At 41.1% G+C, this 23,098-nt stretch overlaps 2 protein-coding genes across 2 annotated transcripts; both read left to right on the plus strand.

The window, feature by feature from the left end:
- Positions 1 to 365: 365 nt before the first annotated feature.
- LOC142041522 (stromelysin-1-like) lies at positions 366 to 6,830 on the plus strand. Its single transcript, XM_075050426.1, has 10 exons — positions 366 to 527; positions 676 to 920; positions 1,388 to 1,536; positions 1,632 to 1,763; positions 2,608 to 2,769; positions 3,363 to 3,582; positions 4,732 to 4,865; positions 5,393 to 5,552; positions 6,387 to 6,490; positions 6,706 to 6,830. Exons 1-10 carry the CDS (start codon positions 423 to 425, stop codon positions 6,804 to 6,806), a joined length of 1,512 nt encoding a protein of 503 aa, XP_074906527.1. The 5' UTR covers positions 366 to 422; the 3' UTR covers positions 6,807 to 6,830.
- A 6,221-nt stretch (positions 6,831 to 13,051) lies between these two features.
- Positions 13,052 to 21,663, plus strand: LOC142041523 (stromelysin-1-like). The gene is made up of 10 exons (XM_075050427.1): positions 13,052 to 13,159; positions 13,973 to 14,214; positions 14,305 to 14,453; positions 15,478 to 15,603; positions 16,162 to 16,323; positions 16,458 to 16,614; positions 17,680 to 17,813; positions 18,353 to 18,512; positions 19,787 to 19,887; positions 21,563 to 21,663. Exons 1-10 carry the CDS (start codon positions 13,052 to 13,054, stop codon positions 21,661 to 21,663), a joined length of 1,440 nt encoding a protein of 479 aa, XP_074906528.1.
- Positions 21,664 to 23,098: the final 1,435 nt, after the last annotated feature.

Below are 23,098 nucleotides of genomic sequence, written 5' to 3' on the forward strand. Positions count from 1 at the left end.
CTCTTATCACATGCTACAAGGAAGTACAGATTGTTGTCCCTCACAAAGACCCAGGTCCCTTTAACACCTCTGCAAAATGAGGTGATTTTTATCCAGGTAACCAATTCCAGATTTAGATACTTGTAAGTTTAAAATACTGGTCCAGTTTAGGAATGAAGAAAAAAAATACTGTCCAATAATATGATTGCGAAATCAGGGGTTTTCGGGCAAGGTGGATTGTCATGTGTTAGCTTGTTTCTAAAACCAAATTTGTTTTCTGTGTTTCTGTGGGAAATCAGAGGATGTTATAAACTGAGTCATGCAGTTATTGACTTTAGCAAGCACACAACTGATATAAATAGAGAAACACTGGCGAGCCTTGGATATAAGAAGAAGAGTTTGAGAGGTCTTCTAGTAAGGGCTGATAGGACAGGGAGGCAAAGATGAAGACAAAGACCCTTCCTTTCCTTGGGTTACTATATGTTGCATGTTCTTGTGCTTTCCCAGTGGTTCCAGAAAAGGAAAAAGAAGATATGCAATTTGCTAAGGTAAGGACTACAGACAGAACTTAAGAAATAATTTATGGAGAAAATGAATGCAGTGATGTATTATTGTTGTAGCACATCTTATAAACAACTCTCTGCATTTGAAGAGAAACATTTATGTTCTAAACTGTTGTTTTTTCTTTCCCATCAGAAATATTTGGAAAATTTTTATGATTTTAAAGAAGAGAAAAATTCTCTCTTTAAAGCAAAGAACCTCAATCGCATGGCTGACAAAATCCGAGAAATGCAGTCATTCTTTGGGCTAGAGGTGACTGGAGAGCTGAATCATAAGACGCTGGACATGATGAAGCAGCCTAGATGTGGAATACCAGATGTCCGTTCATACAGCACCTTCCCACAGAGCCCTAGGTGGAAGAAAGAAGATGTGACATATAGGTAACACACATTAAAGCATGTTTCTCTGTAAACCACTGGGAAGCTTTGTGAGCGCTAGGCAGAAGTAAGGCCAACAGGTTCTTTACTACTTATTCCTGTATTTCTCTATATAAAAGCCCCATTCAGGATGAAAGAGCCATGAATGTGGGGGTTATTTATATCCTTTGCTTTAGGCTTCTAAACAGTGAAGAAAATACCAAAACAGGAGTTTACATTAGTTGGTTAACAGCCTACTAAATAATATACTCAGTGGATAGAATAGTGAAGAGCATATATGTTAGGATTTCTGAAAGACATGGAAGAAAACTGTGAAAACTTCCTCTGTTATGTAAGCAAATAATTTGAAAATAAACAAGTTGAGACACATAAGTAATAATAACCACTAATTAAAATATTTGACCCTGATACTATGTGCCCCAGACACATGTGATCTGGTTGCTTTTAATTCCTTTCTACTTATTTCACAGGATTTTGAACTACACTCCAGACATGCTACAAACTGATGTAGAGGAAGCAATTGCAAAAGCCTTCCAGCTCTGGAGCAGTGTCACCCCTTTGAGATTCACCAGGCTCTACAGTGGTCAAGCAGATATAATGATCTCCTTTGCAGCCGGATGTAAGGGGACTCCCTTGCCTGGAAATGATAAGTATTTGTCACTTTTTCTTAGAGAGATGATGAAAAGCATCACTTTTTCCCCCCCTTTTTTTTAGTTCACGGTGACTTCTATTCCTTTGATGGTCCAGGTGGAACTCTGGCTCATGCCTACCCCCCCAGCAGTGGGATAGGAGGAGATGCCCACTTTGACGAAGATGAAAACTGGACCAAATTTACTACCTATAATGGTAGGTAACCTTAATATTGCATTGCCTGTTTTTTATTAGACAGTGTTGTCTTGAAGACACCGTAAAGTCACAAATCCCATGGCAGTAGTTTCAGTATTTACTGAGATGTAAAATGTCGGTGTAATTCAGTAAAATGATTCTGCATATTTTTACCTGGGCTGCAGTCATGACAGTCCCCTGAAGTCAATGCACAGCCTGTAATTACAGCACCAGTGAAGGAAATAAGATTAGCGTGAAACAGAAATATTGGGTAATCATGACATTGTAAGGCAGGGAATTTTCACCCTTAGGTAATGATGTTAAAAGATGTAATATTGAGCTCTCACTTTTTTTTTTTTTCTGATTTAAAGTGATTCAAATATTTTACTTCTGCAAAGGAAAAAAACCCTTGAGTTTGCTGGTAAATATAGTTAAATATAACAGTGGTGTGTTCTGGTTTCCAGCAATGTCCAGGGATGATGTTACATGTTACTAGTCTTTGTGAAGTAGTTACCAGGTGAATTCTATGTCATTTATGATTCCCCAAATCTGATCAGATGACTAAAATATTCTCACCCAGTTTTCAGCCATTTTTAACATTAAAGAAACTTTGATTTTTGTTAGCAGGAAAATTTCTGCAACATGAGCAAAAACTGTCCCCAGATTGGTTTCCCTATAGGAAATAAATGTTTATAATTCAAAACTAATTTCTCCTCCAGGAAGGCAGAGAACTTGGGACATAGTTAGGTTTTGCTGTTTTATTAAGACTGTGAACGATATATCATGCATGAGAGGATGGCACCTCTATCCCACTGTCACGCAAGAAAATTTATTTAGTGTTTGTTCTTTGTGCTGGATTTTTTAGGATACAACCTATTTCTCGTTGCTGCTCATGAGTTAGGCCACTCACTAGGTCTTGGTCATTCCAACGTCTTCGGTGCTTTGATGTATCCTATATATATGGCCAGGGATACAAGGGACTACAGGCTTCCTCAGGATGATATTGATGGCATTCAGGCCCTTTATGGTAAGCAAGAAACATCCTTTTTGGTGGATGATGGATAAGCATTTGTAATTAATTTTACCCAGCAGCTAAAATGTATTAAACTTTCTACTGTAAGAAGGATACTGATGTTTAATATCCTGATATTATTTTGGGGCAAAGCTCTTGGTTTCTTTGTGGCTAAGAGTCTACATCTGCAAAATGGAATGTGGGCTATATCCATGCCAGTAAGTCAAAAGGTCCAAAAGCCTTTCTCCAATGATACCAGAGGAATAGCCCATGTCAGTAGTATTAAACTCTCTTATCTTCCACAAAATGGTGGTCACATGCACAACTGCCTTTTGGAAATGGTGTTTGCTCTACATTAACTCCTGAGCACATACAGCTTGAGAGACCAATGGCTTGTCAAGGCAAAACAATGCCAGAGGCCATTTTAACAGTCAGCAGCACAGGTAGCCAAGTTAAATTGCCCAGGAACTTTCCCTGGCATTAATTTACTAGTTGAGTTTTAACCTTAAGAAACCTATGCATTTGGCTCCATATGGTACATCCTGAAGTTCTGCAACATGGAACACTCTAATTTGCCTTCCAATTCTACACTTGCCTGTTTCCCAAAGGACCCCCCAGGGAATCTTCTGCACTTCCAACAAAAGCTTTTCACCCACAAGAACCAACTGAAATGACACCTGCAGAAGCACCAACTGAAATGTCACCTCGGGAAGAACCAACAGGAACGACACCCTCCAAAACCCCCACAAGACCAGAGGACTGTGACCCTCATTTGACTTTTGATGCGATCACCACTCTCCGTGGGGAAATACTGTTCTTCAAAGGCAGGTAAGTGCTTTCATTTCTAGCAACACCTTTTTGTGAGACTCACAAAAGCAAAGCATAAAGTTCAGTTCAAGGAATTCATCTTCCCTTGGTTACAAAGGAAGATATTTCTTTCTGAAAGTATTAAGGCAAATTTGCAAAATTTTACTAGCCCAACTGGACTGGGTGAGTAACGAGGTTTACTGACAGGTGAGTAAAATGTTTTAAGCCATCATATATCATCACCCATGTCTGTTAAAATTGTGCAAGGCTGAATAATTCCAGTGTCACTCCCCAGCCTGCAGCTGCTTTGCATGCAGCACCGTCCTTATCACACCATCCCATGTGTGGGTCAGGGAGCTGTGGAAAATGTCACTGGTGACTTTTGGTGGCACTCTGACCTAGGAGTCTGCACTGGACCACTGCCCAGTACTGTCTGTAGGGACCCCCTGCTGTTATAGGTGTCCACTTTTTGGGCATGATCTGACACTGGGCACTGTAGAGGATTGTTGGCTGGGCACATCTACCCTGGTGAGGGAGAACAGTGTGTCAGACCCAGGGTTTCATGCACTTTTTGCGTTAGTAATTGTGTTTTGATTGAACAAGCTTCCTTTGATTCCCTTCTAAAACACATGATGAAGAATTGTAGCCTAAAAACTTAATAATTTTCAGGGAAGGGGAGGAAGGAGCAGTTCCTCCTTAAATTGGGTTTTAACATGTTTCTCAAGAATGTTTAACGGACATTTGTAACCAAACTGAAATTAAGAATGCAGCTGTGCCTACCTGCATGGGGCATGATGAAGAGAAAGCTTCAACTGTCAGCACTACCACAGACATCACATTTTGTCTTGGGCAAGCCATCAGGGTGCCAGTGGAGAGGTCTACAGGGCTACCAGCTCTAGGTGGCCCTGCTTGAGCTGAGGGCTTGGACAAGATGACCTCCAGAGCCCCCTTCCAACCTCAACCATTCTGTGGCCTCAGAGCAACCTGTAGCAAAGGGCAAATGTCTATAAGAGAGCAGGGCAAAGTGAAGCACTGCATCCCAAAAGGGGTGATATCTCTGCTTCATAGGGAGGACTGGCTCCAGCACCCAGACAGTAGGATTTAAATCTGGGCTACCCATCTCCTAGTAAAAAACAGACAATGAAACAGTGCTATTTTCATTTCTATCAGCTATGTCTGGCGCAAAAGTCCATATTTCTCAGACATTGAGCATGACACCATCTCCTCGTTCTGGCCGTCACTGGCATCTGGCTTTGATGCTGCTTATGAGGTTGACAAGAAGGATCGAGTGATATTTTTTAAAGGTATTTCTCTTATATTTCCATTAATCCTTTTTATGAATGAATAAAATTATAGTAGTACTGCTAATGTTATGTAATAATAATGGAAGTAATATTATACTAATACTAATAGAAGATATTCTTAATATTTAAATCCATTTTCATTTTGAAAATGCTGTTACTGTCATTAACTAATGTTGCTTCACAACAGCCCTGTACAATATATTACTCTTTTTTTGTCAGTGAGAGAGATCATACCTGAGACAAAACTGATTGTCTACATTGTTATTTAAATACATTTTTAAAGGTGCCAAACACATCTAGAAAATATGTTGAGCTTTAACTATTGAGTAACTCTTAACAACTATAAAAACTGGAAAATCCAACAGCTTTGAAATATTCAAATTTCTGAGCGCCTTAGAGGGTCATGTTCTCAGCTGGGCATCTGTGCTATTTGGTGGCATTTGCTACAGAGAAAGCTCTGGGGCTTTGACGAAAGGCAGCTCAGCCTCCACAGGAATCCCTACTAACATTTTCTGTTTTTTCTGCAGATGACCAGTACTGGGCTGTCAGTGGCTACAGTATAGAGCCAGGCTTCCCCAAGCCTATTCAGAACCTGGGCTTCCCCACCAGTGTCGGGAAAATCGATGCAGCTGTTCATGATCAAAATACCAAGAAAACCTATTTCTTTGTAGGCAACAAGTACTGGAGGTAAGGTTCATTCCTCTTTTGTACAGCAGATAATAAAAAAATGTCAAGCTTTTAAAACGTCAAGCTATATTAGTATTTGTTGTCAGCCTTCTCAGCCAGCATAAAGCTGAAACTCAGAGATAATTACATCTTTTCATAGAACAAATTCGGTAACACCTGAGATAAAGACAACATCCATTTACTCTTACCAGTTTGTGATTAACAGACAAATGAGCTTTGTTTATTTGTTAGGAAGCAGTATTACGTGAACTTAGTATGAAAAGATAATGTGAGTAGACTTTGTCATCATGTCATGTATTCATTCAGTAGCTATTAAGGGACAGAAGTGCTCTCTGAAATTTATAAATGACAAATGTATCAAGAAAGTTAAGGAAGGAGACTAAAATAATTACTTTCTAAGAAACAGTTATTCTAAGCAGTAATGTCAGCCCTAATAATTAATCTGTAATATTATCTTGAAAAAGTATTATTACACCAGAAGTTTACATTTCACCCATGGGGTCGCTTCATAGATTGAATGCTATAAAATTAAAATATTTAGTTTAAATAATTATTTAATTTTATTACTTAGTATAAGCCCCATCCAACTTTATTATTAGTCTCAGGGAACGGAAGTGAGCTATTTAGTCTGATGTTCTGAAAACAGCCTTGCATAGGCCACTAAAGATGTAAATATTCACACAGCCAGGATTTATACAGTTCTATGATATCACAGATGTTTGCAGCTACTGGATTTTCAGCTGAGAGTAGGCTTATTTAGTAAAGAATTCCACCTGGTTTCAACACTGAATATCACTTGCTTGTTTCTTGTTTTCATGCAATTTCTTTATTTAGTTACAATGAAAATACCCAATCAATGGAAAGGGGATATCCAAGAAAAATAGCAGCTGACTTCCAAGGAATTGACCACACAGTTGATGCTGCCCTTCAGAAAAATGGTAAATAAATTAAAATGTGATTAAAAACAAAACAAAATACCACCAACCAAAGCCAAAAAAGTATATGTTTCAAATACACACACATATATATGTATCTATCTGAAATGTTTGTTCTGATATGTTTTTAAAATCACCCAAGAAAATAGCAAGTGTATATCAACAGGCATAAAAAAAGGAAATATTAATTTGGCAATATTTTGTGCTTCCAATTCTAGGACATTTCTACTTCTTCCATGGATCAAACCAGTATGAGGTTGACATCAAGAACAAGAAACTCATCCGTATAATGAAGAGCAACAGCTGGTTTAATTGCTAGAAATATTAAGTGATGGTGCAGGGCTGTATTTGTACCAGAAATGTTTTTTCATGTTCCTTCTATAAACAATATCATTCAGCTGTTACTGTGCATCTGAGTCTGAAATGATGGCCTTCGATAATTTTAATTTAAAACCCTAAAAATGTAAAACGTAATGTATAGTTTTAATTTATTGTTTTCCAACTATTTATTAATCAAGTTGTTTTTGAGTAATAAAGTATTTTGCTCGAGTATGGCAGCATTCTTTTGTTCTGGTTCAGTCCACTGGAGACAAGGCTTCTGATATAACTACACAGAAGCCTGAACAGTGCTGGGACTCCACCACCGTTTTTAGCCGGGCTCAGTGTCTATAAGGGGGAAGTTAAAGAGAAGCAGAAGTAGCTGGGCAGTTTCAACAGACCTGGCAGACAGAGGAGGGAAATGAAGACACTCAGGAACAATGTGGTGGAGGCGGAAGAGGTAGGAGGACATCCTACACGATGGTGTGGGAAAGGCTGTGGAGGGACTGGTGGCTCTGCCCTCACCTGCCATGGCTCCACAGCATGGGGAGAGAGGGATCAGGGCAGGGATGGGCATGGCTGCCTTCTGGTAGATGGGGAACATGGCAATGGGCTGAGAGGACCCATGTGCCAGTGCTGCTGTGGGCGGTTTTGGTGGGCACAGTCATTGGTACAGCAGGACACGAGCAACCAGAGAGAAGGGTAGGTGTCCAGTTTGGGGGTGGAGGCAGCACACAGGCAGGGTGGGAAGTGATGAAGCTATGGTCACAGGGTCCCATGGAGTCAGGGCATTATCCCTGCTGAGCTGTGACCGTGTGCCATGGGAATGGAGTCAGGGCTGACGGTTCAATGCTGGACAAGAAAACACTGATGAGAACCACTTCCTACAGCAAACAAGCCAAAGTGATAAGAAAAACCCCCAAGATTTAGATGTAACTACCAGAAGTGAATCCTCCAGAGGAAGAGTGGTGAGACACAAACAAAAGCACATGCTCTTCCTCCGTCCACCTTGTTTAGGTCCCCTTCACAGTGACTTAAACAACCCTTGGGCTGTAAGAAAGCTTGGCTGAAGTCCATCCTCTCCTTGAAGGGATTTGATTCCATGTATCACAAACTGCTCTGATGATGTGATTGTACAAAGAAGTTGACTCCTCCTCACTATTCCTCTTTCTCTAACAGAATTGGCAAAGGCAGCAAGATGGGATGGGAATGGTTGATGAGGACAGTCTTCTAGTTACCACAGCTCAAATCCTGTTAGGCAGAGGTGAGATTTGCTCCTGGTCTTCTGCACAGGGCAGATCCCTCAGACATCTGGCCAAAACACCTACTAATGTCTGTCACACCATCCATCAGGGCCAGAGGAAGCTGTGTGTCTCCCAGTGTACCCACAGACCCACTGGGCTAGCAGACAAGACCGAGGATGGGCAGCCGAGATGCTGCCATGTCTGATCTTGGAAAACCTCTACTCTGCCACATTCTGCTCCTCGTGCACGCTTTGTGCCATGCTAGATATGCACTGAGCACTGCTAAAGCAAGTTCTAAAACCAACCTGGGTGAGAAATTAAGCTGTGAATCTCAGCAGGGATTAACCGTCTAATAGAGACTGAATGGCTCAGCAGTGCCAGAAGGGCAATGATGCACCACTGTAAAGTTGTGGACTGACAAGTGGGTGAGCTCATCTGGAGGCAGTCCAGGCAGGGCAGAGACACAGGAAAACTGGTGTTGCCCCAACATCTCCCAGTATCTTTCTCAATAGCTTGTGCTGTGTACACAGCCTGTCCAGAAGAAACTTGAGTCCAAGGACTTCATATGCCTCCAGGTCTAGGCAGGGCACTTGTGAGTACTGCTTGTACATAAATAATGTAGTTAATTCCCTTTGATTTTAAAAGTGCCTGCACACTTTGATATCCTAACTAGATACATTCTTGTACGAGAAGGCTACCTTCAGAAATCGGGCCTTTAGGCTCTGGTTGTTGGCTGAGACTTGAAAGTGGTTAAGGAGGAACCAAAAAGAACATTTCAGCAACGGTGAAACAGAACATTGGCAATGTTTACAATGCCTCACCTTGGCCATTATATTAACTTATTTCTCTTATATAAGGCTGATAATGTTTTTTAGTTATGACCTCAAGGAAGCAGCTAAATTAAAACACCCCCCCCACACACCTTCAGGTATTACTTAGCTTAAACGACTAGTATCTGAAAAACAAATGATACTTACCTGGCTGTGAAGGAGAATCTAGAACGTGTCCTGTGTTTTTTTCTAACCTGGACCATAAATGGAAGACAGCATGGCATGGATTTTACCTGGACAAAGGGACTGGTGAGATGTGTTAACTGTGGATTTTCCATCCGTATTTCTGCTTTGTTACTGTCTTAAACTTCAGCAATGAAAGAACCTTAATTTTGGTTTGGGAAAAGCAATGAAATTCCTGGCAAATGGTATAATAATACGTAATTCAGATGGTTTTGGAAACTAGTGCTGGAGCTGCCTGTCTACACTTAGTGGGCAAGAGAAGATTTCTTGTAACCATGATTTTGTTATAACTCATAAAGGATTGCTGGAATTAAAGGCCTCTTGGATACCAGCAGGGGAAATTTGTCCATAAACATAATTTCAAGTACTCATCCTCTATGAATATGAACTTTCCCGGGAATCTGAGACCAGTCATGCAAAAATAGAGACACAGAAAAAAACCCAGTTACATCTGAAATTCTTGACTGCACAGCTGTTGTCCCAGACCCAATCTCTTGCACATGAAAACTCAGGTAAAAATGTCTTAATGACTTCACTGTCAGTTTAATAGCGCCCTTACAGAGTATTAGCTGTGCGAGCTTGTAACAGTACATACTAACACAAAAAAGTTGGGAGCACAAGAAACAAATAGAATCTGGGGAGCGTCTGCTCTCCTGGCACTTCAGTCACATATACCAAACACGTCCAAATGCTATGGCAAAGCAATGGGCTCCAGACCTGGACATCCAACAGTTGAGTCACAAACACTCCCTCTGTGGCTGGAAGACTGATTTAGTCCCACTAGCAGCAGCTGACATATGTTGCTTTTTGGGAATGGGAATGAGTGTGTTACGCAGAAGTCTTTGGAAATATTGTGACAAGGATCTTCTGCATTTCCTCTTCCTCGCCTGATTTTCAAGACAGTTGCTGTGGTTGCGGAGGAAATTTGGAAATATATGTCTAGTGCCTGGGATTTAAGACATTCCTGGCAGGTTTTGCATACAAAGCAAGACTCCGCTCACAGGGACAGACAACACTGCCACAAGCAAGAAGAAAATGAAGAAATAGGCTGCCAGGAGGCCCTGAATACTCAGCACTGGAGAGCAAGGGTGACCGGTGTGCAAGCTGACTAGGACAAATGGGGCCCTGTCAGTGAATCAGCATTACTGTGCTGGAGATGGATGCCTGTTATATAAAAGCCAGAAGTAGGTCACACACTTGTCTTCATCAGCAATGTGATATTTTTGAGGCTAGGTTTGTGCAGCCAGGTCTGAGGGTTTGCAGCACAGCCAGGAGGGAGGTGCTGAGTTAAGCACCACTCATCGGCAGCACAGGCTGAAGCTGCAGTTTTGCAGCTCAGAAGTTTCCCGTGCATGGACCTGCTCTCCCAGGTTTTGGCCAGGGCTCCTACACTGCTACCAGATTCCAGCCTGGCCAGGACACTGAGGGTGTGTAAGGCAGTGGAATGGGGCAGTTTCAAGCTCCATGTAATTAAGCCCTTGCCCTTTGCAGAACAGACCAACTTAATTACGTCCTGTTGAGGGTCTACGAGATGTTCTTTCACTTTTCTCTGTACTACAGTATGCATTAGTTTTTAAATGTATCAACTGTGCATTAGCAATAACCTTGCCAAAAAAGGAGCAAATTTTAACACTTCTTGTTAGTGTTACCTGTCTTTCTCTGGTACAGCTAGCAGGGGCTGGGACTGTGGGAATGCATCCAAGACAGAAGATTGACTCTGGAAGAGGGAAAGGTAAGGGCAATCCTAAGAGATTATCCAGGCACTTTTAAAGGTTGAAAGAAGGAGAATGTAGCAATTATCACACTCACTTCTTTAAGCCAAAGCAAGAGATTGTCATTATGCATTGTGCTACTTCTGGATGAAGTCACCTCAAAGGACGACATCAGAGAAGATCTCTGTGGTTATGGAATTTTCTTCATAAAGTATATTCTAGGTGATTGAAAAATGCTTGAGGAGGGAATTGATCTCTTGAGGGCAATGGTGAATAGTATCAAGAAAAATGAGAAAGAGGTTGACAGAGTAGCAAAAGGATGTGTTTGAGAAGGCTAATAATCAGAAAACTATAAATTTCATCAATAGCTTCCTAGATGGTTTTGACAGCTTCTAATGGCCCTTTCACTAGACAAAAAGACGAGTGAAGAAAATTTATCAAGTCACACAGGCTGGAAAATTACTTTTTTCCTCTAGAACCCACCGTACATGCAGAGGCACTGTGTGGGAAGAGAAAAAAGTTGGAAAGCTATAGTGGGGCTGTAACTACCAGAAGCTATTTCTGCAGAGAGGTATTGTGGGTGTATAAACTGCACAGGAGAACTCTGCACCCAATTTTTAGATTCATCTCACCCACTCAGTTAGGGGCACCTAACATAAGTATGTGAGTAAAGTCATTATCAAAAGCTCCCTCAGAGGATCATTTCCCCTTGGCTTGGCTGCCCCAGTTCTGGGTCATTCCCTGAGCCTGTCATCACTTTCCTGGACCAGGGAGGGGACCACTGCCCTAACATGAGTGCCTCAGTTAGTTAGATGTCTGCTCTCAGGGTAGGAATTCAGTCCTCAGTAACCAAACAACCCCTGCAGAGTCCCACCAGCCTTGGCAGGGTCTGGCCCCATTTCAGCTGCTGAGACCTAGCAGTCCCCCATTTTTCACTGTGAATGGTCACAAGGCATGCCGTGGTCTGGGGATCCTTCTGGTACCAACAGAGTGCTCTTCAGCAGGAAAAGATTTCAGCAAATATCTCACATGTACAATATATTTATAATGCCTCCTTTCACAGCTTTATTATCCTCCCAGGTCTGTGGAAGGGGTTTTATTTCTCTGCACATGCAACATCCCACATGCCCTGCAATGCTGCAGGTGTACCCTAAATCCTGTGTCAGCTCCACACAGAAGTCTCAGATACAGAGGACTATCTTCAATGGCAGTAGAGATCTCTCTTCAGGATTCCCAGGGCCTTCACTGTCACCTCTGCTTTGTCCTCATTTGTGGCAGTGCGTGGAGGGTGTGATTGGGTGTGGAGGAAAAGTGGACCCAACGCTAGAGTAGACCTGATATTGAGTCTCAGCAGTTCTTACCACCAACAGCAGACATAGAGAATAGAGGACCCTCTCCTCTGACTGGGAAAGCCATCAGAGTTTGATCCAGGAAAACTCAGTGCTTTTTAAAACATTATAGTAAGTATAACAGAAGGAGACTCTAAAATATGAAGTAATTGGGCAATTCTCTGAGAACAATGGAAACTGCTGAATAAAAGTGCCATGCAAACACCTTGGCTCAATTTTTATAATGAGTTTAACCATGCTGAGAAAAGTGTTTTCATTTCCTTGTCAGAATTCCATGTTTTCCTGCAGACAAAAGGAAGTTTCATCCAGGTGAGAACTGTATCAAAGAAAAACTGCATAAACAAAGCACTGCTTCATCAAACAGGGAGTTACAGCACTGGCCTTTTAATTTTGAAGGACTCTACCAAAGGGAAAGATGGTGGCACTATAATAGCCTCCAAAAGTACATGTTCCTGTACAAACAACTACAAAAAGAACCCTAGAAAACAAATTTCCTACTCGTAGTCTACAGTTCTGTAACCTTCTGTGAATGCTTTTCCCTTTAGATACTTCAATAACACATTTGAAAACAATACAAACTTTGAATGGAAAACATTAAAGAGATATGCCTAAAGTTTTTTGAGAGTGAGACTACATTTTAATAACTAAAAGGTTAATGACCTTATTAAAAAGAACTACAGGTCTATTATCTCTTCATCAATCATATTTCCATGTTGCAAAACCTGCACAAGGGTGGAACCGGATGAAGGAGAGCACCAGGTTTTTTCATGGTAAAACCATTGTTTTGCATGTGTACTGTTGCTAACTAGAAATTGTGAGAATCAATGAGTCAGAGATTGGAAAGCTTTATGAAGCAAATGAGTACTATATAAAGGTGAAGCAGGTGTGTGGCAGACTACAAAGAAGACTTTTCTAAAGGCTAGTGAATATGAGAATGGAGAACCTCCCATTTCTCCTGTTATTATGTGCAGCACTTTCTTACACTTTTCCTGCAGATACAAGGCAGAAGAAGGAAGAAGGCATGCAGCTTATCCAGGTAAGGAAGGTAGAACTCTGGGGAGGTGATCTTTAGCAAATATAGAGCATCCATTGCCATGTCTGGAACTAGTATATAGTAGCCGAGGAGCTAGTTCTGCAAATTCCAGTAGAATGAATAACATGACTGAGTATTTCTCAAAATAGAGGGGGCTGCATTCTGTACCACGATGACAAAGGCTTCTTTAACCCTGACTCCTTGTTTTAGTTTTTTTGTAGAGAACAATTAAAACTGATGATGCATTCACTTATGTGTTGATTCTACAAATAATCAAACTCCTGAGTCAGTCCACATTTGATTTGTAGTTCAGGTGGAAACGGTGGAACCATGGTTATTTATGTGACTTCTGGTATTACAAGACATAACTCTTCATAAAATAAGGATATTATTTTGTCTGAATTATTACTGTCAAAAAAAAAAGTGGGAAAATGGAATACTACTGCTGAAATTTTGTATTCAGTCATATATTTCAAACAGCTTCTGCCCTGCCTGTTCTAAAGGACTCTGGGTAACCCTAGAGCACAGGGTAAGTGGAGGGTACACTACCAGCAAATAATGAATTTATTAGACAAATGCTAATTTTGAATGTATTCTGAGTAAACTGCAAGACATTTATAATGATAATATAATGCAAAAACTATCATTAAGACAAAAATATTCATACAGGCTTTAAGAAACTCTATTACTCATGCTCCCATTGAACAGAAAGAAAAGTAGCAAAGGTATATGTCTGAAGTGGTGTTAGTACAAGTTTTTATATAAGCTTCAAAAGCAAACACCATAGACTGTCCTAAAATGCTTTTTTTTCATTAGAACTACCTGGAAAATTACTACGGCTTTAAGAAAGATGGGGAATCTTTCATTTGGAAAAATAATAGTCCAATGACCCAAAAAATAAAAGAAATGCAGGAATTCTTTGGACTGGAGGTGACAGGGAAACTGGATTCTGGCACTTTGGACCTGATACAAAAACGTCGTTGTGGATTCCCTGATGTAGCCGGGTTCTCCACTTTTGCAGGACAGCCAAAATGGGAAAAACAAGTTCTGACATACAGGTAATTATAGTTGAATTCTTAGTGTAAAGACAGTGCATTACACAGCATATGTTGTAAGAACATATCTGTTTTCTATCTTTTATTTTAAAGGATATTAAACTACACACCAGACCTGCGTCCAGCAGATGTCAATGCAGCGATCAAGAAAGCGTTAAGTGTTTGGAGCAGTGTGACCCCACTGAAATTCATCAAGAAGAATAGAGGTGATGCAGACATAATGATCTCCTTTGCAGCCAGAGGTAAAGCCCTACGCAGTTATTATGACTTATTGCCAAGTTACTGCCTGTATGGAGCAGTTGACCTGAAAAGCTAATGATTTCTTCCAACAGATAGCACGTGCAAAGTTCAGTGTCAAGTTGAACAAGCAGACAGAAAAACACAATTCCTGTTCAAGGTGCTATAGCTACAATTCTTGACAATCTTTGGGGGAGGGTATAGAGGCAGTTGAAGAGAAGGAGGGAGAAAATAAATGTAACGAGCTGCCTGTTGTTCACTGGATCTATACCTAGTATATGATACCCCGTGTGTGCATGAACCACAAGAGGCTTAGGGCTTGTGAGATATACCCAGGCTCAGATCATTACAGAGTGGGTAGCTCTAGTTACACTCCTGGGATTAGACATGTGCTTTGTGTGAGCTAAATAAATTCTAGACAGACTAAAGGCTTATATTTTTGGCATTGCCCTCAGGGTAGGCTTACCAGCAGCCTTTCCTCTTTTATTAACAATCATACTCTAGTATGACTCTTCTAGTCAGCTCCTTTGTTCCCACCCAAACATATCCACTCATCTGCATTATGCAGAGTGTGCAGGCACCACAAATAACCTCTGTGTCCTTAAAACCTTTTCTGGAGACTACATTCAAGGGCTTACAGTCTTCCCAGGATCCTGCTTCTGCCATCAACACTTAAATTACCAGTCAGGACCAGGTAACAACCTGATGACTGCTGACACAGAGTTTATGAAAATTTTACCTTATGAGCAAGAAAGGAAATATATTTCAACCTAAACCACATCCTCCTCTTCCCTTGTGGCAGCAGTATGTAAATGTCCACCCATTACTTAAGAAAACCAAGATTTCACTCCTGATGCATCAGTTCAAATTTTCCTAAGTTTTCCCTGTGAAAAATAGAGCTTTTGGCAAATCTGTGTGGAAGGGGAACTTGAAAGTTTACAAAATCAGCAGAACAGAGAGCACTGTGCATTGCTGAGATCTGTTACCTCCATAATCCCCAGTCAGCTGTGTGTGGGATTTGCTCTTCAGGTCACAACGACTTCATCCCCTTTGATGGCCCAGGACGGTCCATTGCTCATGCCTATGCACCTGGCAAGGACTTTGGTGGAGATGCTCACTTCGATGAGGACGAAACCTGGACCAAAAGCACAGAGGGTAGGAAATTAAGTTCTCCAAGCCCTTCCTTAAGCAGGCTGTACGTGAAATCAAGGGTGCAGCATCTGTCTCGTCTCTTCCTTAAGAAGTGCTTAAAAATGTGGCTGATTTGAAGGAGCATTGGGCAGCTGGTTTCCATAGTTATAAAAAGGCTCTGAGCCCTCTGGTTTAAAAAGTTAGGGCCCCAGCTGAGCTTCTGCCATGAACTGGGTGGAGATTTATTTGGGAAGAAGCTGACAGACCTGGCAGCCCCCTTCTCCCCACTCCTCCTACCTGCTTGTCTCTCCCTGCACAGTTATATCACCTGCACTGGTCCAGGGTCCTTCTCCCACACTGACTACTGCAGCAGCTACAGACTATTTCCTTGTACCCTGCTGTAATGATTTCATTATTTTTCTTTCTGACCAGAATTTCATCTCCAAATGATTTTCCCTTAACAGCTTCACTTGCTTAGGCAAGCAGTTCTGAAACCTTCTGACCTACCTTATGTCTTTCATGTTTTCAGGACAAATGAAAAGACATAGCTCTCCTATTATGTGTTTTGTTCGTTGTTTTCAGGTACGAACCTGTTTTATGTTGCCGCCCATGAGTTTGGCCATTCACTGGGACTTTTCCATTCCAAAGACCCCAATGCTCTGATGTATCCAGTTTATAGGAAATTTGACCCTTCAGTATTCCCTCTTCATCAGGATGATATTAATGGCATTCAATACCTCTATGGTAATTCACAGTTATTAATCAACTAGTGCTTATAATTTCAAAGACTTTGGAATACTATTCAGTGACATTTTTGTGTACTGCATATACCTGAATGACTTCTCACTTTAATTTCTTCCATAAACTGCTTCTTTTAGGACCATCTTCTAACACCCACAATGACCAAATGGAATCTACTGAGATAAAAGACCCTACTGAGTCAAAAGATCCTGCACTGCCAAACACCTGTGGCCCTGATTTAACTTTTGATGCTGTCACCACTTTCCGTGGAGAAATAATGTTCTTTAAAGACAAGTAAGTCAATTTTATGAAAGTAAAATAGTTGGATATAATTTTCAAATTATGCTCCACAGCATGGAAAAATAACTTTACCCGGAGTATCAGCCATCCTAGGCAGGAAGGTGAGACAGGGAATCAGGATAAGAGGTGGGAGGCAAAAACAAAGAGGGTGGTGGAGAAAAGTAGAGAGATAAGTATAAGGAAGAAGATCACCTTTGAAACAGGGCATGCTATGAATAGGATGGGGAAAGATGGCTCCCCTGAAAACATGGACTATTTTCACTTTAGGCCGTAAGCAATTCCCAAGTGTTTGGCCTCTGGGAGAGTTCAGCTTTGGCAAAAGCCACCACCAGCCCTGGGACACTTGGCACCTTCATTGCTCTCCTTGCTTTGAGAGAGCTGAGGGTTTACCAGTCCTGACACAATACCTGCTTGGAGATCCCCTGCAGTGCTGATTTAATATAATAATAATAGTAAGAGGAAAGGATAATTGATTCAGTGCTAAACTCAGGCAAATTGTCCCTCTTCAGGGCATGACAGCCCAAAGTCTTGAAGAGAAGAGGTAAAAGAGCTGATTCCCTTCCTTTTCATGTGGTAGGGCTGTGTTTTGCCTGCTTCAGACCCTTCCCAAAAACAATGTTAAAGCCCGTTTTGACCTCAGAATTTGGAGTCCACAAAGCCAGTAAAGTGTTATTTTGCAGAAGATCCTCACACACACCAATTGTTTCTCTAAGTTGGTGTTGGTAACCCCAAGGTGGGGGTTCATTCCCAAAATCGTACCCCATACCAGCCATGTGAGCCAGGTCTCTCTAGGCTCCCTTTCTGCATAAGGGAAAATAATAACCATTTTGACAACAGTTCATCTGACCTATTTCAGATGTCTACATCAAGATGAGAGAAACCCCACCATGGAAATACCTTTCTTTCTGTTGACATTACAGAGAGCTTACGGTGACTAACTCAGGGTACATGGCCAGGTTTTGTCAGATAAATCCTGCCCCGATTGCAGTGATGTGGTGTCATGCATTAGTGTGTGTGAATGCCTGATTTTATTTAAAACCTGTTCTATATTTATGTAAGGCATTTTTGGCGCAAGCATCCTGCAATCAGAACAGCTGATTTTAATTTAATATCTTCGTTCTGGCCACGGCTGCCACCTGGTGTTGATGCTGCATATGAAATTCCTGAAAAAGACGAAACTGTCATTTTTAAAGGTAAAATGTTGTCTTTTTATTTTCCTATATTGCCATTCCAAGTAGCCTTGAGAGTTTGTATTTGGCTTAAAAACCCCTTAAGCTCTTTCTGTAGGATTCCACAAGCTTTAATTTAGTCCAATAAATTGGTGTATTTCAATCACAGAGTTAAAAAAAATATTATCCAAGATAAGGAACATGTATCTTACTTTTTAATGTCATTATACAAAAGTTTCCCTGCCAAAATAAATGTCATCATTTTCCTGTTTTTCTGGAAGATTATCTATTGAATTTAAAAATAATAACACATGCTTCTTCCTAGCTTGGGGAAAACTAACATAAGTATGAAGGAAAACTAAAATCTAAGTTTGCATAAAATGTGGTACGAAGAACTATTCTTGCAGCTTTTTTGGACTCTAGAACCAGTATGTAGAATGTTTTCAAGCAACCATTATTTTCTCTCTGCATTTTTCCATTAAAAGATTAGCTTTCATGAAAAGGTTTGTGTCATTCCCAGAAGTAGATTCTGATAACATATGTTCATCAACTTTTCTTGACAGGGAATGAATTCTGGGTTGTGAGAGGAGATACTATACTTCCTGGATACCCCCAAAAAGTATACACCCTGGGATTTTCAAAGGATGTTACCAAAATTGATGCTGCTTTTTATAATGGAATTGAGGGGAAAACATATTACTTCATAGCAGACAAATTTTGGAGGTAATATTTCCTATGATACTTTCCTAAATAGGAGCAAACATAATCACATGATCAATATCCTGTCATGAGTTAGGATGCATTAGTCACACACTTTTGGTAATCTCTTTCAGTGTCACAATTGGCTATGGAAAAATATTTGAAAGGGAGGAGAAACGGTGCTTTTAGCTTTCCTTTTAATTGATTTAACTATTTGACTATTTATTTATTTATTTTAATCTAACTGCTTTGGTAAAAAAAAAAGCTATCCTACAGCTCCACAAGTCAGCTCAGGAAATCAGTCAGAACCTCACTATTTATATCAAAAACGTTTCTGCATGGTAGGATGGAGTATCCCGCACTTTTTCCACTTACCAACAGATAGCTTCATAACGTTGCTCATAAATGCCATGTACTGTAAAGAATTATCTGCAGTGCATGGTTATTATTTCCTCTTTTCAGTTCAATCCCTACTCCTCAGGTTCGTGTTACAGGACATACATTTCTAACAACTGAAGGAGCTGCTCCTATACAGTATATAACCTGAACTTTTGCAGATGAATGACACAACTTTCTTTCCTGTCACCACAATGCCCAAGTCATTGCACCTACAGAGATCATCTTGGAATAACTATTCAGCCACGTATTTGTAGTTTAAGCAGAAGATCAGACTTCCACATTTTAGTTCAAACTCTCATAGCTTGAAGGACTTCAGCTGAGCAGTTTGTCTGATCATTAAATCTCTTACTGAGCAAAGGTATCAGAAAGAACATGATTTCAGAAGCCTACTTATTCCAGCACTGATAGATAAACTGCATTTCACTAAAAATGTAACACCCTGCTATACGTAACTTAAGTAAAATGACTTAAAATAACTAATAACTTAAGAAAAAAATCAGATTTTTCCTGATAAACCTCTCCTACAGATAGACAACATGAAAGCAATCTTTTTATAATCTTACAAATCTAATTTATGTTTGAGATAAGATTATCCACCTCCCCTTTAGGTACAGTCTCTCAGAAAAAATATTTAGCAGATTTATGATGATGGTTTGAATACTAGGTATTCTTAGATGTATCTTGAGGTGATGTAAACAGAAGCAATTCTTCCAGTGCAGCTAATAGAGTAATAATTATTTATGGCACATCACATCTGTGTCAATGCTACCTAAATGATACTGAAAGTCTTCAATGAACTCAGTTACCTGTTGGTAGGTAGAAGGTAATAAGGTGAGCTGAATTAATCATGAGTTGTTTGCAGTTTTTATTGACACCATGTTGTTTATCATTTTTCTCAGTTCTGATAAAAGAAGTCAGTCTATAGACAGGAAGCCCATACTGATAAGAGATGCATTTCCAGGAATTAATGGGAAGATTGATGCTGTTTTTCAACATGAAAGTGAGTAACTGTTCTTAATAAAATCTGTATTAAATTGTCGTGGTTTAACCCAGGCTGGCAATTAAGCACCACACGGCTGCTCGCTCACTCCTTCTCCCATCTCCCAGGGAGATGCGGGAGAGAACTGAAAAAAAAAGAGAAAAGTACAACTCATGGGTTGAGATAAAGACAGTTTCATAGGAGAGAAAAGGAAGGGAAAATAGTAATAATAATAACAACAATAATAATGATAATAGAATATACAAAACAGGTGATGTACAATACAATTTCTTATCACCCACTGACTGATGCCCAGCCCATCCCCGAGACGGGGTGTCCCCTGGCCAACTCCTCCGTTTATATGCTGAGCATGACATCATATGGTATGGAATGTCGCTTTGTCCAGTTGGGGTCAGTTGTCCTGGCTGTGTCACCTCCCAGCTTCTTCTGCACTCCTAGCCTCCGCTGGCGCGGCAGTATGAGAAACTGAAAAGTCCTTGACTTAGTATAAATACTGCTCAGCAACAACTAAAACATCAGTGTTACCAACATTAGTCTCATCCTAAATCCAAACCACAGCACTATACCAGATACTAGGAAGAAAATTAACTTTATTTCAGCTGAAACCAGGACAGAAATACTCAGGGTCATAGGGCTGAGAATGCTTGGACAGAGAGAGGCACTTCTAAATGATGTTCATAGCCCTGAGGATGACCAACAAGATCTTGAAATAGTCACATAACACTCCCATGCTTCACTTTATCCCCTTGAAAAATAGTGATGGTATACCTTTGGTGACTGTTTCACAGCTGGAAAGGCCAGCTCTAAGGGACAGATTGATATATCTGTATATCTGTATTCATGTTGATGTGCACCTCACACCACGAAGAGCTCCACTCAAGACAGTGACATCTCAACAACATAAGGTCTACCTGCTGTGAGCAAGGCTATCACAGCCTGGCCCACATAAAATGGCAATGTTCTGAGAATAATACATGGCAGTAGCTTCTCCTGCATGAGGGATAATGTTACTTAGACAGGGAGACTTTGGAACAGACTCAAGGGTACATCCACACTGCCAAATGGCACAGCTTCACAGCTGTCTCCTGGCTCCTCATCTCCTGATCATCAAAACCCGTGCATGTTAATTCCTTCCCAGCAAATCTATCAGCTTCCTCCAAAACGAGCCTTACACCTGGGATCCGTAACTGCAGTTGACACTCCCGGCGGCCAGTGTGGACATGGCTGCCCCAGGCTGGATCTCTCCTTCCCTGCACAGTATCTGGCAGCACACCAGCAAGCTTGTACCCACTCGCACCTGGCCCTGCTCTGCGCCACGCTCCAGGCTGTGCAATACCTCCCACAGGAGGCTAGAGATACGCCCTTCTGGAGGGTTTCAACACAGCTGTTGCGTAACAGCAGATATTTTAAACTGCAGAAACACACAGCATAAATTTTTTGTAGGGTTACCTCATGGGATTCATTAAGTATATTACACAATGTGTGCATGGCTGGTTTGCTATGGAAGGTGTCCCCATGCTGCTGTGCACCATTTTGCAGAGGTTACACCTGGGAGCAGATGCTGTTGGCAGTGTAAGTGTATCCAAAGTTTATTTGAGCTCTTTCCAGACATTGTTAAAGCATACTAATCTTTACACCTGCAATATCATGATTCATCTGTTTTTTTTTCCCCTAGACTTCTTTTATTTTTTTCACGGAAAGAAGCAATTTGAGTTTGACCCTGATAAGAAGAGAGTTACACGCCTCCTAAAGACAAACTTCTGGTTTCCATGTTAAGAAAATGAAATCTGTAATGGTGTTGGAAAGAATGTAGTGTTATTGCACTAGAAACACTTTTTCTTTTATAAATATATGGAATGTATAGGTACTTCAGTGTTAGCAAGCCTCAGCCCCTGCACAATCTGTGTTTCTGTATATAACATAAGAGTATTTAACATACTGATGTGTATATTTTTATGTAATTAACATCAGGATGGCTAGCTTACCAAAGGACAATGCAGTTTTCACTTTTGATACAAAATTGTGTCTTGTTTCATTTTTTCTACCATCTTCTTTCCACTCTTCATGCTGTACATCACCCTACACAAAGCCCTATCAGCCAGGAGTCCACAGGAAAAGCATTTGTGTTCCTAGAGCTAGGATTGCTTTCAACCAGTTTTAGATATTTCAAAGTTAAGCAAACAGGCAAATCAAAGCTACTGCTCATAATTATGGAGAGACAGACAGGAGCTCCAGAGAGCGATCCCTCCCAGCCTGAGGTGGGTGCCTAGGGATGGAAGTGCTCTTTTTCATTACTGACTGGAAAGGCAGCCTATTTGAGCAGTTTATGTTAGACACCTGGTTATAGAAGGCTAAGCTTAAGTGTGATGAATCCTACCGTAAGATATTTATTGATATATATGTGATTAAAGGCTCATCTCCACAAACACAGGAGCAGAGGTACACATTGGCATACAGGGGAGACCCAGTCTTCCCTGACCTGCCTCTGCTCCTCTCCAGCTGTCCTGGGGGAGCCCCAATGGGCTGGGGAACATCCACCACCATGTGTCAACTGGAGAGGGTCTGCACCGCCTCACAGGCTGAGGGGTCAGTATCCAGGGGAAGAGCATTTGGGGATTTTAGAAAACTTATTATGTCATGTTTGAAGGGGACCATGGGAATGTGCAAAATTTATTGTGGGTTGATTAGGGAAAAACCCAAAGACAGGGAAATGGAAGGCTCAAATAGATTGGGGAGGAACAGGTGTGGGAAAATATAGGTTCAAGTGGATGAAGGGGGCTGGTTGCATGCAAACAGGCTGCAGGTCAGTGTGCCTCTTTTGCCGCACCCTGCACATTTGGGCCTGTCTTCTCAGTAAATCATGTTTTATGTGTGGGTGAGCTCTTTCTATATGTGTTTAGGTGAACTTCAAGCTGGACTGGATGCCTAGTAGGTTATAAGGTCTGAGTACCAGCAGGCAGAGCATGGCTGCAAGCTACAGGGACTTGTACGTTACTGGGAATACAGGAGATGCAGGGACAGCTACTGGGAGGACTGCTGGGAGGACTGCGTGCCTGAGCCTGGCTGCTGAGGGCATCCACACTGTTTATATTTCTATGTTGATGTTTCACCGGTGGATGGAAGTCCTCATCAGCCAGAGGGGAGGAACAGGATGGGGCCACAAGTCCTTTTCATATTTGTCCAAGTGCACCATATCTTCCATCTGCAATGA

This window comes from Buteo buteo, chromosome 18, assembly GCF_964188355.1.
Source record: "Buteo buteo chromosome 18, bButBut1.hap1.1, whole genome shotgun sequence".
Lineage (NCBI taxonomy): Eukaryota > Metazoa > Chordata > Aves > Accipitriformes > Accipitridae > Buteo > Buteo buteo.

Bases quoted from the DNA above. Each gene is read 5' to 3' on its own strand.
- LOC142041522 (XM_075050426.1), top strand. From the start codon at position 423: ATGAAGACAAAGACCCTTCCTTTCCTTGGGTTACTATATGTTGCATGT. The intron at 921-1,387 runs GTAACACACATT...CTTATTTCACAG, and splicing joins AAAGAAGATGTGACATATAG to GATTTTGAACTACACTCCAG. The intron at 6,491-6,705 runs GTAAATAAATTA...TTCCAATTCTAG, and splicing joins TGCTGCCCTTCAGAAAAATG to GACATTTCTACTTCTTCCAT.
- LOC142041523 (XM_075050427.1), top strand. From the start codon at position 13,052: ATGAGAATGGAGAACCTCCCATTTCTCCTGTTATTATGTGCAGCACTT. The intron at 14,454-15,477 runs GTAAAGCCCTAC...TTTGCTCTTCAG, and splicing joins GATCTCCTTTGCAGCCAGAG to GTCACAACGACTTCATCCCC. The intron at 15,604-16,161 runs GTAGGAAATTAA...CGTTGTTTTCAG, and splicing joins CTGGACCAAAAGCACAGAGG to GTACGAACCTGTTTTATGTT.